The sequence below is a fragment of the Pristiophorus japonicus genome, chromosome 2 (assembly GCF_044704955.1).
Source record: "Pristiophorus japonicus isolate sPriJap1 chromosome 2, sPriJap1.hap1, whole genome shotgun sequence".
Taxonomy (NCBI): domain Eukaryota; kingdom Metazoa; phylum Chordata; class Chondrichthyes; family Pristiophoridae; genus Pristiophorus; species Pristiophorus japonicus.
In genome coordinates, this window is record NC_091978.1 from 211522081 (window position 1) to 211540581 (window position 18501).

Below are 18501 nucleotides of genomic sequence, written 5' to 3' on the forward strand. Positions count from 1 at the left end.
GTTTGCTGCTTTTTCTGGCCAATTGATATGTCTCTTCCTTGGATTTAAAACTATCCTTAATTTCCCTTGTTAGCCACGGTTGAGCCACCTTCCCCATTTTATTTTTACTCCAGACAGGGATGTACAATTGTTGAAGTTCATCCATGTGATCTTTAAAGGTCTGCCATTGCCTATCCAATGTCAACCCTTTAAGTATCATTCGCCAGTCTATTCTAACCCATTCCTGTCTCATACCATCAAAGTTACCTTTCCTTAAGTTCAGGACCCTAATCTCTGAATTAATTGTGTCACTCTCCATCTTAATAAAGAATTCTACCATATTATGTTCACTCTTCCCCAAGGGGCCTCGCACAACAAGATTGCTAATTAGTCCTTTTTCATTACACATCACCTAGTCTCAGATGGACAGCCCGCTATTTGGCTCCCGACACATTGGTCTAGAAAACCATCTCTAAAACACTCCAGGAAATCCTCCTCCAACGTGTTGCTACCAGTTTGGTTAGCCCAATCTATATGTAGATTAAAGTCGCCCATAATAACTGCTGTACCTTTATTTCACGCATCCCTAGTTTCTTGTTTAATGCTGTCCCCAACCTCACTACCATTGTTTGGTGGTCTATACACAACTCCCACTAGCGTTTCTGCCCTTTGGTATTCCGCAGCTCTACCCATACAGATTCCACATCATCCAAGCTAATGTCCTTCCTTAGTATTGCTTTAATTTCCTCTTCAACCAGCAACGCTACCCCACCTCCTTTTCCTTTCTGTCTAACCTTCCTGAATGTTGAATACCCCTGGATGTTGAGTTCCCAGCCTTGGTCACTCTGGCGCTATGTCTCCATAATCCCAATTATATCATATTCGTTAATAGCTGCCTGAGCAGTTAATTCATCCACCTTATGAATACACCTCGCATTGAGGCACAGAGCCTTCAGGCTTGTCTTTTTAACACACTTTGTCCCTTTTATAATTTTGCTATAATGTGGCCCTTTTTGATTTTTGCCTTGGGTTTCTCTGCCCTCCACTTTTACTTTTCTTCTTTCTATCTTTTGCTTCTGCCCCCATTTTACTTCCCTCTGTCTCCCTGCATAGGGTAGGAAAGTCTACTGAAGAACGTTTGAGGCTTCTCTTTGAAGTATTTTATGAGCATATTTCAAAGCAAGTCTGTTCCTTTACTTAAGTGTGCCTGTTGCATAAGCCTGACACCGAGTGATTCTAGTCTCTTGTCCTTTGCCTTGTGCTCCTTTTTGTCTATTCATATGTGGTTCCTACCATTGATAGATCTCACTGCTCTCTGCTTCCATGACCCTGGTATCTGTATCTTTGCCTCTTGTCTACAGGACTTGAGGCGGTCTACTTTATTCATCTGATCCAAAAGTTACCTCAGTAATTTCCCTGAATCTTACAGGGCACTTTGCCACTTCAAGTTACATAATCATAACGCTGATAAATATTCAGAGTATGATATCCTACCTGTCCACACGTTGCCTAAATAAGAACGATCTGCATTTAAAATCCTCATTCAGTTTTGCTCTCCATTTTGTACTCTGCCAAAATATGATTTTTAGTCCAGATGTTTTGTTTCCCTATATTCCACATGGTATCATTTTGTGAGGCCATTTTGACGTTTAAAAGTGACTTGTGTTTGGGGACATTTTTTTTCTCTGGATTGTTTTTAGAAAGTTTCATTTATAAATCAGTGTATTTATTTTAGGAATTGACTTTACTCAATTTAAAAAAATCTAAACAAAAACAATGCAGCTTCTTTAAGCTTGTTTTAAAAAAAAATACCCCAAGAAAGTAAATTCAGATGAGCAAAATAAAGAAGCTGAAACAATAGGTAGTTAAAATGCTAATGAACTGGCACTTGCATTATTACCCTGTAGACTGTAAATTGATAATTCACTGAACTGTCTTGGCAATTGGAAAATACATCTCATGCATTGTATTAGGTTTTGATCCAATTTTCTGGCTGTGAATAGCAAGAGTATAAAAATATAGAAACTGGGACACAGGCTCACCGAGTGAAGCTTTATGAAAAAGGATGCACTGCAGACAAGTTTTTAAAGGAAAAACTTTGAGAGTTTTTGCCAAGTCTAAGAGGTTAGAAATGCTGGAAGAACAGTGAGAAGTCGTCACTGATGTGGTAAAGTGTAGCGTGTTCTTTACTTTGTATTCTTACACAAAGCTAAATTTTATAGATTGAATGCAGTGCCTGGGCTAAAATTCATAAATATAGTTTGTGAAAGCTTTCCTTGGGGTATTATTTTGAACAAGCTGAAAGAAGCTACATTGTTTTTGTTTAGAGTTTTTTTTTATTGAGTAAAGTCAATTTCTAAAATAAATATACTGATTTATAAATGCTGAAGCATAATCTGTGTAATGTCTTTCAATGTTTTCCCTGTGTATATGTCTGTTTCTCAAAACTTCAGTATTTTCATTTGTTTGTTCTGCATAGGACTCCATTTTCCCCAGGAGTTGCTCTGTTTTTTTTGGAATAGGCTGCTTTTTCTGGCCTAACTTAAAAATCCCCAGTTTCCCCAATCAATTTGCACCAGCGTAACTCACTTAGTTATGTTTTTTTTAGGTAAGTTTTTTTTTCTCAAAACAGGGCGTTACCAGCCACCTATGCCAGTTCTGGCCATTTAGGCAACTTTGGCCAGCTAATAGTTACTCCATTTCTACTTAGGCCAGTGTATGTAGCCACGTGAGAAAAACCTTGCGGACAGTTAAAGGAAATCGGCGCAGGTAAGTACATCAAAATCATACTTTCTTCGCACAATTAAAATAAGAAATAAAAAATTAAATTCCTATCTTCAGCATCAAACTGCAGTTCACCTTTCTGCACTCAGCCCAGGAAGGCAGCGGGCTGGTGCGGGAGGTCACTCAGCCTGGGCTAGGGTGCGGGAGAACGCACCGGGAGGCCACTCGGCCTGGGCTAGGGGCAGGAGGGAGCAATTCAACGGAGAGGCTGGTTTGCGAGAAGAAGAACTCTGTGGTCTGCAGCCTGTATGTGGCGATCACACCTTCCCTGCACACTCGGCTCCAGTATCGGCAGCAGAGCTATCAGGACATGCAGCACCAGACTGATCATAATTAAAAGCAACTCCCATTAAGAATCTTCAGAATAAAATACTTAGTTAGTTGCTTTTGAAGTCTGGTTTCCTTGCACGTTTGCAGCAGTGTCGTGCCCAGCACCGAGAGACTGCCCTCAGCTCCGAGGCAGGCTGGATAAGACTCTGGTGCATAGCTGAGGTTTCTTCAGTGCAGCTCTGGTCAGTGACCATCCTGGCTTATAGCACTGCAAACAGAGGCCCGTGGAACTGATCCTGAAGACTGCACTTCATGCGAGGGCTCCTCATATCTGCAGCATGGAATGCAGGCCGACTCGGAGCGCTACTGCGCATGCACGGGGCCATCACTATTCTCTACTGCGCATGTGCATACGTCCCGGCACATTTCCAGTGCAGAATGCAGGGTCCACCCCCCGAGGTGACTGGCCACGCTGTGCAGCAGCAGAGAAGAGGCCAAACAGCGGCCAACGTTGAAACTTTTTTGGGGAGCATCTCCAGATGTACTTAAACGGCACAACTCTGGTAAGTACGCTAAAAAATGGGCTCGGCCAAAATTGAGCCCCATGTGAGGAGATGCGACATTGTAATTTCAAAAACCACTGTTATAAGAGCAAGCTTTTGGCTTAGTGATCGTATTTCCGCCTCTTGAGGTAGAAGGTGCAGGGTTCAAATACTACTCCAGATAATCCCGGTGAGTGGATTCTGGTTCTGAATACTGGATTAACATCGAGCAGGATGTTGTATCCGGTGGGTATGGATGTCCTCTCCTTCCTTATCCTACCGGGTTGTGGGAGCCCATGAAATCCTCATGCCTTGTAGGACTAACTGCCTCATCGTCTGGTATAAAATGGTTATGACCATGGTAGGAGCATTCACGTCGAAGCCTGATAGACTGTTAATCAGCCTGCGAATCCTTCCACTACTTCACACTATTCTCCAAGGGAAGAATGTGAAGATATTAAAATGACAAACTGGTTTTTGATATTTTGTGCTTTTTGAAAGCCCTCATAACTTTTCCTTTTCAGGATTTATTCCATGAAACACACACACCTTGAATTATAAACCATAATTTGAAAAAGATGGCACGTGTTGAATCAATTTCTAAATGGATGTTGAATAATTCAGTAATACATTCTAAATGAATAAAAAAAAAACCTTGCAACAAGACCAACTTACATTTTTATAGCACCTTTAACAATTGTAGGATATCCCACAGCCAGTGACATAGTTTTGAAGTGTATTGACTGTTGTAATGTAGGGCTACATGACAGCCAATTTGCACACAGCAACACCTCATAAACAGCAATGCAATAAATAGAAAGACTTGCATTTATATAGTGCCTTTCATGACCTTGACCTCCTAAAGTGCTTTACAACCAATGAAGTATTTTTGAAGTGTCATCACTGTTATAATGTAGGAAATGCAATAGCTAATTTGTGCACAGCAAGCTCCCACAATAGATGATGACCAGGTAATATGTATTTTTAGTAATGTCACTTGAGGGATAAATGTTGACCAGGACACCAGGGAGAAATCCCCTGCTCTTTGAATAGTAGCATGGAATCTTTTACATCCACCTAAGAGCAGTCCAGTCCTTGATTTAATGTCCCATCCAAAAGACCACATAACTAACTGCAGAACTCCCTCAGTACTGCACTGAAATGTCACCCTAGACTGTGTCTTCAAGTGGATTAAGTGGGGCTTGAACCCATGACCACCTGATTCAGAACCAAGAGTGCCATCACTGACCCTTGGCTGACATTCAAGTCTTCATCTCAGTCATTAGCCCATTCCATCAGGATTTCTAGCTATTTTGCTCAAGGTCTCTTCCCTGTCTGTCCTGAAGGCAGTGACTCAGCTTGGGGAATGTTTCTATCAATACTGGCAGTCCCGGGTATCTTGCTAAATGAGCTTAGAGTGTGATTGTCATGCAGAGTAGGCATCACAACTGAGCCTGATTATCTCGTCACTTAAATTTTACACATGAACACCTCCCTACAGGGAGAGCAATCAGAAATGGGAACCCAAGCTGATTTTTGCTCCAGCCTCTCTCGCCACATAAGATCATAAGAATTAGTAGTAGGAGTAGGCCATATGGCCCTTCGAATCATTCAATAAGATCATGGGTGATTTTTTTTACCTCAACTCCACTTTCCCACCCGATCCCCATATCCCTTGATTCCCCTAGAGTCCAAAAATCTATCTATCTTAGTCTTGAATATACTCAATGACTGAGCATCCATAGCCCTTTGGGGTAGGAAATTCCACAGATTCACAACCCTCTGAGTGAAGAAATTCCTCCTCATCTCAGTCTTGGAAATAGGAGCAGGAGTAGGCCATTTGGCCCCTCGAGTCTGCACCACCATTCAATAAGATCAACCACTTCCCTGCCCACTCCCCATAACCCTTTACTCTCTTATCGCTCAAAAATCTGTCTATCTCCGCCTTAAATATATTCAATGACCCAGCCTCCACAGCTCTCTGGGGCAGAGAATTCCATAGATTTACAGCCCTCTGAGAGAAGAAATTCCTCCTCCTCTCAGTTTTAAATCAGTGACCCCTTATTCTGAAACTAAGTCCCCGAGTTCTAGATTCCCCCATGAGTGTCGAGCTCCCTGATTATCTTGTACGTTTCAATAAGATCACCTCTCATTCTTCTGAACTCCAATGAGTATAGGCCCATCCTGCTCAACCTATCTTCATAAGTCAACCCCTTCATCCCAGGAATCAACCTAGTGAACCTTCTCTGAACTGCCTCCAATGCAAGTATATCCCTCCTTAAATAAGGAGACCAAAACTGTACGCAGTACTCTAGGTGTGATCTCACCGATACACTACGTTGTAGCAGGACTTCCCTGCTTTTATATTCTATCCCCCTTGCAATAAAGGCCAGCATTCCATTTGCCTTCCTGATTACTTGCTGTACCTGCATACGAACGTTTTGTGTTTCATGCACAAGGGCCCCTAGGTTCCTCTGTACTGCAGCATTTTGTAATTTTTCTCCATTTAAATAATAATTGGCTTTTTTTATTTTTCCTCCCAAAGTGGATAACCTCATTTTCCCACATTATACTCCATCTGCCAAATTTTTGCCCACTCACTTAGCCTGTCTATATCCCTTTGCAGATGTTTTGTGTCCTCCTCACAACTTGCTTTCCCACCCATCTTTGTATCATCAGCAAACTTGGCTACATTACACTTGGTCCCTTCATCCAAATCATTAATTTAGATTGTAAATAGTTGAGGCCCCAGCACTGATCCCCTGTGGCACCCCACTAGTTACTGTTTGCCAACCGGAAAATGGCCAACCCCTTATCCTGAGACTATGGCTTCTAGTTGTGGACTCTCCAGCTAGGGGAAACAATGGCTCAATCACTCCTCATAGGGACAACCCTTTCATTCCAGGGATCAATGTTGTGAACCTTCATTGAACTGCCTCTATGGCTTTCTCAGATAATGAGACCAAAACTCTGCACAGTACTCCAGGTGTGGTCTCACCAAAGCCCTGTACAATTATTAATAAGATTTTCTTACTCTTGTATTCCAACCCCCTTGCAATAAAGGCCAACATGCCATTTGCCTTCCTAATTGCGTGCTGTATCTGTTTACTAACTTTCTGTGTTTCCTGTATGAGGACACCTAAGTCTCTGAACACCAACATTTAATAGTTTCTCACCATTTAAAAAAAATATTCAGTTTCTCTACTCCTCCTCAAGTGAATAACCTCACATTTCCCCAGATTATACTTTATCTGACACCTTATTGCCCACTCACTTAACCTGTTCATAATCCCTTTGCATGCTCTTTGTGTCTTCCTGACATCTTACTTTCCCACCTAGCTTTGTATCATCAGCAAACTTAAATTCATTGCACTCAGTCCCTTGATCTAAGTCATTATTATAAGATTGTAAATAGCTGAGACCCACGAGTGTCAGCCTGCCAACCAGAAAATGACCCGTTTATCCCCAATCTTAGTTTTCTATCCTTTAACCATGTAGTCCTTACTACTAGGGGGATCAAGGGGTATGGGGAGAAAGCAGGAATGGGGTACTGAAGTTGCATGTTCAGCCATGAACTCATTGAATGGCGGTGCAGGCTCAAAGGGCCGAATGGCCTACTCCTGCACCTATTTTCTAGGTTTCTATGTTTCTATCCATGCTTATATATTACCTCCAACCCCATGAGCCCTTATCTAGCATAGCAACCTTTTATGTGGCACCTTATCGAATGCCTTTAGGAAATCCAAATATACTACATGCACTGGTTCCCCTTAATCTACCCTGCTAGTTACATCCTCAAAATCTGAAATAAAAACAGAAAATGCTGGAAATACTCAGCGGGTCAGGCAGCATCTGTGAAGAGAGAAACAGAGTTAATATTTCAGGTCAATGGCCTTTCGTCAGAACGGGAAAAAGTTATAGATATACCAGTTTACACACAGAGGCAGGGATAGGGGGAAGGGAGGAAAGAACAAAGGGGTGGTCTGTAATAGGGTGGAAGGCAGGAGAGATTAAAAGACAAAAGGGATGATGGTGCAAGGCAGAAGGAGATGGTAATGGGACAAGTAAAGAAACAAAAGATGAGTCTAGAAACTGTAAATGGGATTGGCAAAATTAACAGCTGCCATGTGAAAAAATAGGGGCAGACATTATGGTCTGAAATTGTTATACTCAGTGTTGAGTCCAGAAGGCTGTAAAGTGCCTAATTAAAAGATGAGGTGCTATTCCTCGAGCTGCGTTGAGCTTTGTTGGAACAGTGTGAGAGTCTGAGGATGGAGTGGCCAGAGTGGGCGTGAAGCAGAGAATTAAAGTGACAGGGGACCGGAAGTTTGGGGTCATGCTTATGGACTGAGCAGAGGTGTTCCGCAAAGCGTTTGATCTATGTTTGATTTCCCCATTGACAGTCATTTTCCAACATTCCATTGACTCTGGATCAGTTCCTATCGAGTGGAGGGTAGCCAATGTAACCCCACTTTTTAAAAAAGGAGGGAGAGAGAAAACAGGGGATTATAGCCTGACCTCAGTAGTGGGTAAAATGATGGAATCAATTATTAAGGATGTCATAGCAGCGCATTTGGAAAGAGGTGACATGATAGGTCCAAGTCAGCATGGATTTGTGAAAAGGAAATCATGTTTGACAAATCTTCTGGAATTTTTTGAGGATGTTTCCAGTAGAGTGGACAAGGGAGAACCAGTTGATGTGGTATATTTGGACTTTCAGAAGGCTTTCGACAAGATCCCAAACAAGAGATTAATGTGCAAAATTAAAGCACATGGGATTGGGGGTAGTGTGCTGACATGGATTGAGAACTGGTTGTCAGACAGGAAGCAAAGAGTAGGAGTAAATGGGTACTTTTCAGAATGGCAGGCAGTGACTAATGGGGTACCGCAAGGTTCTGTGCTGGGGCCCCAGCTGTTTACACTGTACATTAATGATTTAGACGAGGGGATTAAATGTAGTATCTCCAAATTTGCAGATGACACTAAGTTGGGTGGCAGTGTGAGCTGCGAGGAGGATGCTATGAGGCTGCAGAGTGACTTGGATAGGTTAGGTGAGTGGGCAAATGCATGGCAGATGAAGTATAATGTGGATAAATGTGAGGTTATCCACTTTGGTGGTAAAAACAGAGAGACAGACTATTATCTGAATGGTGACAGATTAGGAAAAAGGGAGGTGCAACGAGACCTGGGTGTCATGGTACATCAGTCATTAAAGGTTGGCATGCAGGTACAGCAGGCGGTTCAGAAAGCAAATGGCATGTTGGCCTTCATAGCGAGGGGATTTGAGTACAGGGGCAGGGAGGTGTTGCTATAGTTGTACAGGGCCTTGGTGAGGCCACACCTGGAGTATTGTGTACAGCTTTGGTCTCCTAACTTGAGGAAGGACATTCTTGCTATTGAGGGAGTGCAGCGAAGGTTCACCAGACTGATTCCCAGGATGGTGGGACTGACCTATCAAGAAAGACTGGATCAACTGGGCTTGTATTCACTGGAGTTCAAAAGAATGAGAGGAGATCTCATAGAAACGTTTAAAATTCTGATGGGTTCAGACAGGTTAGATGCAGCAAGAATGTTCCCAATGTTGGGAAAGTCCAGAACCAGGGGTCACAGTCTAAGGATAAGGGGTAAGCCATTTAGGACCGAGATGAGGAGAAACTTCTTCACCCAGAGAGTGGTGAACCTGTGGAATTCTCGACCACAGAAAGTTGTTGAGACCAATTCACTAAATATATTCAAAAAGGAGTTAGATGAAGTCCTTACTACTAAGGGGTATGGCGAGAAAGCAGGAATGGGGTACTGAAGTTGCATGTTCAGCCATGAACTCATTGAATGGCGGTGCAGGCTGGAAGGGCCGAATGGCCTACTCCTGCACCTATTTTCTATGTTTCTATATAAGTCTCAAATGTATAACCAGGAGCTTCTTGTACCATATATGCTGAAAGAACTTATCTTATTTGCCAAAGGAATTTCTATAATAAATATATGAAAAATGAATGGCAAACATGTGTAACCTTTGACATTTTCTGATTCACATTAATCTTCTGGCAAAAATTATTTTGGTGCAGTTGATTTATGAACAGTATCATACAACTTTTTTTCATGCAGATATTGCGAGTGTACTTGGTGGTAAAATTAAGGCACGCTTTGAAAAGGATGTTATCCCTGCACTGGATGATTTCTCCAATATGGCCAGAGGTGCGTTGTGTACAATTAGTCTAAGCATTACATCTAAGTGTAATTTCTGTAAACGATTTATAGAAAACTGTTACCAATGTATGAAAAACTGTGCATGTTTGGAAAGCTGCAAAGAACATTCAGTACTCAGATGGTTAACATGTGATGTGGAATTGGAAATTGAAAACGAAGATGATGCATAGAAGAGTGGGGTGGGGAACTAGTTATTAAGTTAACTAAAGTAGAGAAAGAGGAAATAGTTCTGAATTTGACAATTTCATTTCCACTAGCAGCACTTCTGCAGGCTGCACAACTCTGGGGAGGAGTGGGGGGCAACTCATCGGTACTTCAATACAAGGAAAACAATTTTGTTTAAAGAAAATTAAACTCTGGGTTTCTTCGATAGTTTTCTATAAAAAGGAACATGCATCTTTATATTTTAGTTGAATCGACAATAAGTTAATTGGTTTCCAAAGTTAGCCTCTGAGTTAACAAGATTTAGGTATCTAAAGTTGTAAATGTGAGTACATAAAATTACAATATAATTTTATTAAAGTGTTTGTGCTGTACTTTCCATCTATTTCCATCAACTATCATAGCCACTGCAATTTAAACAAAAATTGGATTTAATGTCAATTTGGAGGACTGGAAAAAAGAAGTTTACGATCATAATATTGTCTCGTAGTTCTAGTATGTGTGTTTAAGAAATGAAACTGCATTCAAGAAAAGGGCATGTGATTGTTGGTTTGGGAGTACAAAGGGTCAAAATGCAATAAATGCTTGAAATGTATTTTTTGTTTCGTTAAAATGAATGAGTCTATAAATGTTTCTTTTTAAACTTGAGACGCACAGCGTTGAAATTTATTTAGGCATCCTAACAGCGATTCCTTCTGGCAATCAAAGAATTAGTTAAAAAGATGAACAGTTTGTGTGAAAAATGACCTCTGCTGCAAACTTAGGACCAGAATTTCTGTAATGAGGCTATGAAAATGAGCTGACCACATCTGTAGTCTGAATTTTCCTCAATCACCAATGCATTTTCTCATCTCCGAAAGGCAGTGACTTGTGTTCCATAACTAGCATTGTCCTTGGATAGCATGCTCAACTTAGCATTATTTCATAGATGGTGTGTTCTGTCAATCTATTAAAACATGGAGGAAGGGAGGAGAGTGTTGCAGTTGCTCCAATGCCAGTCTTTGCCCAATGTGCACACTAGAGATTGCAAGAGTAAAGGAATTGCCAACTGATTTGATTTCCTCCTTAATCTTGTACTGGCTTGGATCAGCTGACTCTGTATAGACCAAGAATCAAACCTGAGCTCTTACTGGGCCAGCATCCCACTCGGAAGGAGTCTAAGCTTTTAAAATTTTGTTTAAGCACTTCAATGTTACTTGATTGAGTCAAACTAAATCATAGTAATTTGGAGTGCGCCAAGAAAAGATGGGGCACCTGACAACATAACAGGCACAGATTAACCTTTTCTTGCTGCTGTTCCACATTGTTTTCCGTTGTTATCTTTCTTTGCTTTATTTTTTCCCTTGCCTTGAAGTCACAGTGAAAAGGGCTATCAAAGGTAACTTCAACATCAAATGTGTAAAGTCTTGTACACTTGTTTGTTTTTGCTCTTTTGTGATCTTTTCTGTCTATTGGTTTGAATTCATACTTAATTATTGTACGTGGCTTTACTGTGGACTTTACCCCTTGGGTAGATATACATTTAAATCATCTGTTTGGAAATTATTTGACTGCATCAAATCCACCAGCGGGTAAATGTTCGAGTTTAGTATTTAGAAACAAACATGCTTTTATAATGTTATAAAGATTTTTCTTGATGAAACCTTTTGAAAATTGAATCATTGTCACTATTCAAAAACAATCCTCCAAAGGTCTAAAATAAACTGAGAATTGTCGATAAGCTCGTTACAAAACAGATGAAACAAAAATAAATTAAATACAAGAGAATTGTGTGTGCAGTTTTAGAAAAATTAATGTAAAAAAGACCTTTGAGGGAAATAGTCCAGATGTTCTCAGTCCCAAAATATTGAAGGTTTTCTTTTGTACTGCTGTGGTTGCAGGCCCAGTTTTCACGTTGCATGTTAATTGATGTACAAAAATAGAAGGCCATCTAGAGGTGAAGGATCAGTAATGCACATTTGTTTATTTCCCAGGGATCTTTACAGGGAATTACTTTTGCAGCTTCTGACAAAATAACCACAACACATGCACACACCACTGCTCTTGAAATGATTACTTAAAATATTTAATTGGAAACTGTGATGAACAACAGCTTGTTAATAGCAACTGTTATTAACAATACAATATAGCACCTTTAACATAGCAAAATGTCACACGGTGCTTCACAGGAGTGTTCTAAGACAAAAAAAAAATCAAAGATTACTCAAAATTTCGAGGAAAAAATCTATCTAGAAAAATGGTTTCCGGGTTGAAAATCTTGAAGTTTTCTAATAGTATGCAGCTCAAGCATAGGACAAATGATTTGTTGTAGAAAAACTAAAAGCTAAAATCCCAAAGATAGTTGTGCTGTCTTTGAAGCAGGGTCACAATGTGCTGGTGTCTCTTCTCCCAATGCCACTCTCTCTTCTCCCACATTCTCCAAGCTGGCCTTTCTCTCTTACTCCAACTTGGGAAACCTGGACAACCACTAATGCTGTGCACTGGGCTCGGACATTTCCTCCAATTCAATGTCAGGAAGACCGAAGACATTGGCCGGAATTTTCCGGAGGTTCGGCAGGCGGGATCGGTGGCAGGTTGGGTGGGAAATTCAATTTTTTTTGACAGCTGGTCGGGAACCCGCAACAATGCGCCTTTCCCACAGGCGCACGTGTGATCTCCGATCCGATACGACCCGCAGAGGCGGGTGACCCAATTAAACCAAATATTGGGTTGTTGACTGACCCTTAATGCTGTTAACCTTACCTTTTTAACTTTAACTACTCACCCACGAGGCCGACACTGCTCGGGGACGTCTGTGAACCTGAGGCGGGATTTGAATGGCAAGTGCTCCAGCTGATTACATGACAGCTTTAAATGTATTGTAAAAGCTCCCACTACACAGATCATCACTTTTCTCAGCCACAAAGCTGTTTCTTAGTCCATTTTCAGCACAGATTCTGCAGGATTTTCCCCTTTCCACTCTCCATCCACTCTTAACTCATTGGATGAACTCTCTTACCATTGACAGAATGCTTCTGTCATCTCTACTTTATCTGCCATCTATTCCATCAACTTAAGTGCCCTTTATACTGTCTCACTTTGGTCCTCAGAATCCGATCACGATCAGCCCCAACACCAGCAACACCAGGCACGTCAGTAGCATCAACACCAAACTTCACTGCAATCATCTGATGCAACATAAGACAGAGGTCATCAGCACTTGTGCACATTGCTGCCTGGGAGGCCAGGGATGGCCAGATTTACTACACTTGATGTTGTACACTCTGGCTTGACACATGATGTGCCAGATTGACACCACCCCACACCAATACCATAAAACATCCCTACAATGCCCACGCCATTTCTTTCTCACACACACCACCATTGCAGGGGATACCGTTACATCTCACCAATCACTGCAACTCACTAAGCCACTTCCAAAGATGCACGCACATATGTCCAAGAATAGAAAGCGTTTAAAATAAAGTTTCAATGTATGATGGCACATTAACAGAAACTTTACATCAACAATAACAACAACTTTTATTTATATAGCGGCTTTATCATAGTAAAACATCCTAAGGCGCTTCACAGGAGCATTATAAGCCAATACATTTGACAACCAGCCACATAAGGAGAAATTAGGGTAGGTGACCAAAAGCTTGGTCAAAGAGGTAGGTTTTAAGGAGCGTCTTCAATGAGGAAAGTGAGGTAAAGAGGCTGAGCGGTTTGGGCAGGGAACTCCAGAGCTTAGGGTCTAGGCAACAGAAGGCACAGCCACCAATGGTTGAGCGATTATAATCCGGAATGCTCGAGGGCTGAATTAGAGGAGAGCAGATATCTCGGAGGTTGTGGGGCTGGAGGAGATTACACATATGGGGATGGGAGAGGCCATGGAGGGATTTGAAAACTAGGATGAGAACATTGGATAAAAATCCCAAGTGGCTACCCTTGTGCGTTGTTAGTTGGTATGATTGCAATAGGATGAGTGTAAGGGGTAGCTTGTGAGATGGGGATATGATAATGTAGATAGAGAGGGATGGATGGATGGAGGTACAGGTGCAGCGTCGAGAATCTGGAGATCTGGACTCTGGGACGATCGGTGGCAGAGTTGTCTGGAATCCGTAAAATGTTCCGGAATCCGGACCCGGCGACCTTGCTGACCTCGGGGGGGGGGGGGCCCTGCCGCCACCCGACCTCGGGCCTAGTCTTGCCGCCACCCGACCTCGGGCCTAGCCTTGCCGCCATCTGACCTCGGGCCTAGCCTCGCTGCCAGCTGACCTCGGGCCTAGCCTCGCCGCCACCCGACCTCGGGCCTAGCCTCGCCGCCACCCGACCTCGGGCCTAGCCTCGCCGCCACCCGACCTCGAGCCTAGCCTCGCCGCCACCCGACCTCGGGCCTAGTCTCGCTGCCACCCGACCTCGGGCCTAGTCTCGCCGCCACCCGACCTCGGGCCTAGTCTCGCCGCCACCCGACCTCGGGCCCAGTCTTGCCACCACCCGACCTCGGGCCTAGCCTTGCCGCCATCTGACCTCGGGCCTAGCCTCGCCGCCAGCTGACCTCGGGCCTAGCCTCGCCGCCACCCGACCTCGGGCCTAGCCTCGCCGCCACCCGACCTCGGGCCTAGCCTCGCCGCCACCCGACCTCGGGCCTAGTCTCGCCGCCACCCGACCTCGGGCCTAGTCTCGCTGCCACCCGACCTCGGGCCTAGTCTCGCCGCCACCCGACCTCGGGCCTAGTCTCGCCGCCACCCGACCTCGGGCCTAGTCTCGCCGCCACCCGACCTCGGGCCTAGCCTCGCCGCCACCCGACCTCGGGCCTAGCCTCGCCGCCACTGCCCTTACCTCGAGGCCCTTCTTGATGGGGCCTGCCTGACGACATTCTCAGCAATCTAGCTCGCCTGCCCATCGACATCCTCGGCAATCCAGCCAGCCTGTCGACATCCTCGGTGGGGCCCTGCCCGACAACTTCCTCAGCGGGGCCCTGCCCGACAACTTCCTCAGCGGGGCCCTGCCCGACGGCCTCTGCCTAACGGCCCAAACAGCTCCTTGGTGGGAACTCCCCCCCGCCCCCCTTCTGACGTTCCAAAATCTGAAAATACCTGACCTGGGCACGGATGTTTCCAGGTTCGTGACGCCAAAATCAAATTGAAAGCCCGGAATCCGGAATGGCCTCGGTCCTGACGGTTCCGAATTTTAGGCGCTGTACCTGTACAAGTTAAGTTGGCGTGAGTAAGCATGTGCAGGAGTAGGGTAAGGAAGGCAGAGTGATAGGAATGTGATGAGAGGCATAGCGGGATGAGGTTGAGTGTGGCTTTGTACTAACATTTATGATCTAATAAGATAATTGAAAGATTTGTGCCACTGCAACCAGGTCCTCCTGACCACATCCCTACTATGCCCTCCTGTGCAATGTTTAACCAGGCTGTTCTGTTCTCCTGGGGTGGTCTCTTCTGCCCATCGGAAGTGAGGAGGACCTCCTTGCGTGCTGTGACTCCCTCCATAAGCATTTGGAGGGTGTCATCGGAGAACCTGAGTGCAGCCGTGCACCTCTGTGCAGTGAATGTCCGTGTTTGCAGCACTTCAGTGCTGTAGAACACTGGCAGCATGAATGACTTGGATGAAGGGACTGAGTGTAATGTACCCAAATTTGCTGCTGATACAAAGATGGGTGGGAAAGCAAGTTGTGAGGAAAATCTGCAAAGGGATATAGATAGGCTAAGTGAGTGAGCAAACATTTGGCAGATGGAGTATTATATGGAAAAGTGTGAGGTTATCCACTTTGACAGGAAAAATAACAAAGCAAATTATTATTTAAATGAAAAGCAATTACAAAATGCTGCAGTACAGATGGACCTGGAGGTCCTTGTGCATGAAATACAAAAAGTTAGTCTGCAGGTACAGCAAGTAATCAGGAAAGCAAATGGAATGTTGGCCTTTATTGCAAAGGGGATGGAGTATAAAAGCAGAGAAGTTCTGCTACAACTGTACAGGATATTGGTGAGACCACACCTGGAGTACTGCGTACAGTTTTGGTCTCCTTATTTAAGGAGGGATACACTTGCATTGGAGGCAGTTCAGAGAAGTTCATGAGGTTGATTCCTGAGATGGAGGGGTTGACTTATGAAGAAAGGTTGAGCAGGTTGGGCCTATACACATTGGAGTTTAGAAGAATGAGAGGTGATCTTATTGAAACATATAAGATACTGAGGGGGCTCGACAAGGTAGATGTAAAGAGGATGTTTCCACTCGCGAAGGAATCTAGAATCAGGGAACATAGTTTAAGAATAAGGGGTCGTCCATTTGGAACTGAGATGAGGAATTTCTTCTGAGGGTCATAGGTCGTAAATCTGTGGAATTCTCTGCCCCAGAGAGCTGTGGACACTGGGTCATTGAATATATTTAAGGTGGAGATAGACAGATTTTTGAATGATAAGTGGGTGAAGGGTTATGGGGAGCGGGCAGGGAAGTTGAGTTGAGGTCAAGATCAGATCAGCCATGATATTGAATGGCAGAGCAGGCTCGAGGAGCCAAATGGCCTACTCCTCTTAATTCTTATGCTCTTATGTTCTTATGTCAAAAGAAAGTTGGCCATGCTCCCACATGTCACCAGACCCACTCCTTGTAATTGGGCTGGGAAATGCACTAGGTGGGTTAAACAACGCCCATTAATGTAAATTCATTTTCCAAAGCAGGTTTGGAGCCAGCAGCGGGGCCATGACCCACCACCGACGTCACCCGCTCCGGGCCCACCGATGTAATAAAATCCCAGCCATTGTCTTTAGACCCCGCCACAATGTCGTTCCCTAACAACTGATTATATCCCATTCCCTGTTCACAGTCTCAGGCTAAACCAGACTGTTCGTAAAGTCGCTGCCCTATTTAACCATGAACTGAGCTTTGGATATCCTATCCTCTCCATCACAAAGACTGCCTACTTCCAGCTCTGTATTATTACCCATCTCCGCCTGGGCTTAGCCTATCTGCTGCTGCAACTCTCATCCATGCTTTTGTTGTCTCCAGACTCAACTACTCCAATGCTCCCCTGGCTGGTCTCCCATGTTCCAGCCTAAACTCTGCTGCCTGTATCCTAATTCGCACCAAGCCCTGTTCACCAACACCCTGATTTTAAAATTCTCAACCTTGTGTTCAAATCTCTTCAAGGCCTCGCCCGCGCCCCTACCTATTTCTAACCTCCTGCAGCCTTATGACCCTCCCAGACTATGTGTTTCTCCAGCTCCAGCACTTGTGCTTCCCCCATCAACAACGGCTGTGTCTTCAGCTGGCTAGGCTCTAAGATCTTGAATTCCCTCCTAAACCACTCTATCTCTCTACCTGTCTCCTCCATTAAGACGCTCCTTTGAAATCTACCTTTTTGACCAAGCTTTCGGCCGCCTGTCCTAATGTTGCTTATTTGGTTCTGTCAATTTTTGTTTGATTATGCTCCTGTGAAGCATCTTTTTACATTGTTAAAGGTGCGATATGAATACAAGTTGTTGTTGGGTGTGTAGTGATTACTACCAGCTTCTGGAATGTTTTTAGCAAATCAAACCACATGGTCAATAAATTACGCCACATGTGGTAAATGGTGACATTTGAGGAACATCATGCTGGAACTAATCACTTGCCCTAATTAGTATTCCAATTTACATCAAAGTGAAGGAATGTATATTTTGACAGAAGGAGCAAATGAAAATCGAGATATTGGGTGCTGAGAAACACTGGGCTTCACAGTGGGCAGTGGGATATTGCTGATGTTTAAACATTGAGGTTAATTTTTCCTTTAGAGTGTGATGCATAGAAACAGGTTATTTTATATAAATTAGTGAATCTTTCTGTAAATAGTCTGATATCTGTCATTGGATTTGTACTTAATACAGTTGTTGACTAATATACCATTATCGTTTTAAGCTTTATAAACAAGTTTTATTTCATAAATTTCAACAGAAGTTATCTGATTATTAAAGGTTAGAAACATTTAACCTACAGATATGTGCTCTGTGTTCTCGGTTTCTAAACTTTGCAATTTAGAGACCTCTTCTGCAACATGAAATATATTTTTGAATGAATGTTGTTGTGTATGCAATAACTGTTAGACTGAGTACTGTTTAACTGCAAGAGGTATGACCTTGGCTCTGCTTTATTACGGCCCAAAGTGACTAATATACAAAATGGCTGGCCTTTTATACTTGGGCTGTGCACACATGCGTGCAGCCCAATGGCCTCCATAGTGACGCCATCTAGCGGCTAGTGATCCAAAAAGTACATACATGACAATACCCCCCTTTGAGATATTAAAACAGTCTTTTACAAATTGAGACGGTCCGGTGTTTTACGCTCCCGGGTTGAACGTTTCAGTTCAACTCCAGCCTTGGGTGAGTGTTCAGAGTCTGTTGTGACTGGTGGCTGGGTGGCTGACCTGGTGGGAGTGGCAATGGCCATGTCAGAGATTGAAAGTCCATTTTCATTGAACATGTCAGAGATTGAAAGTCCCAATTCACTGATGACCACTGAGTCCTCTGATGACTGGGGGTAGTTTGATTGCTCATCAATTGTCTCTTCCTCCGACTGTTCTGGT

The 18501-nt window shown here is 43.5% G+C and overlaps 1 protein-coding gene across 1 annotated transcript in view; it reads left to right on the forward strand.

Moving 5' to 3' along the window:
- The window catches only part of prom1a (prominin 1a), a 207660-nt gene that overhangs the window by 64889 nt on the left and 124270 nt on the right, over positions 1-18501 (forward strand). Inside the window, exon 7 of the mRNA XM_070861197.1 lies at positions 9681-9770. Within this exon, the coding sequence (XP_070717298.1) occupies positions 9681-9770 (90 nt within the window). The remainder of the gene's footprint in view (positions 1-9680; positions 9771-18501) is intronic.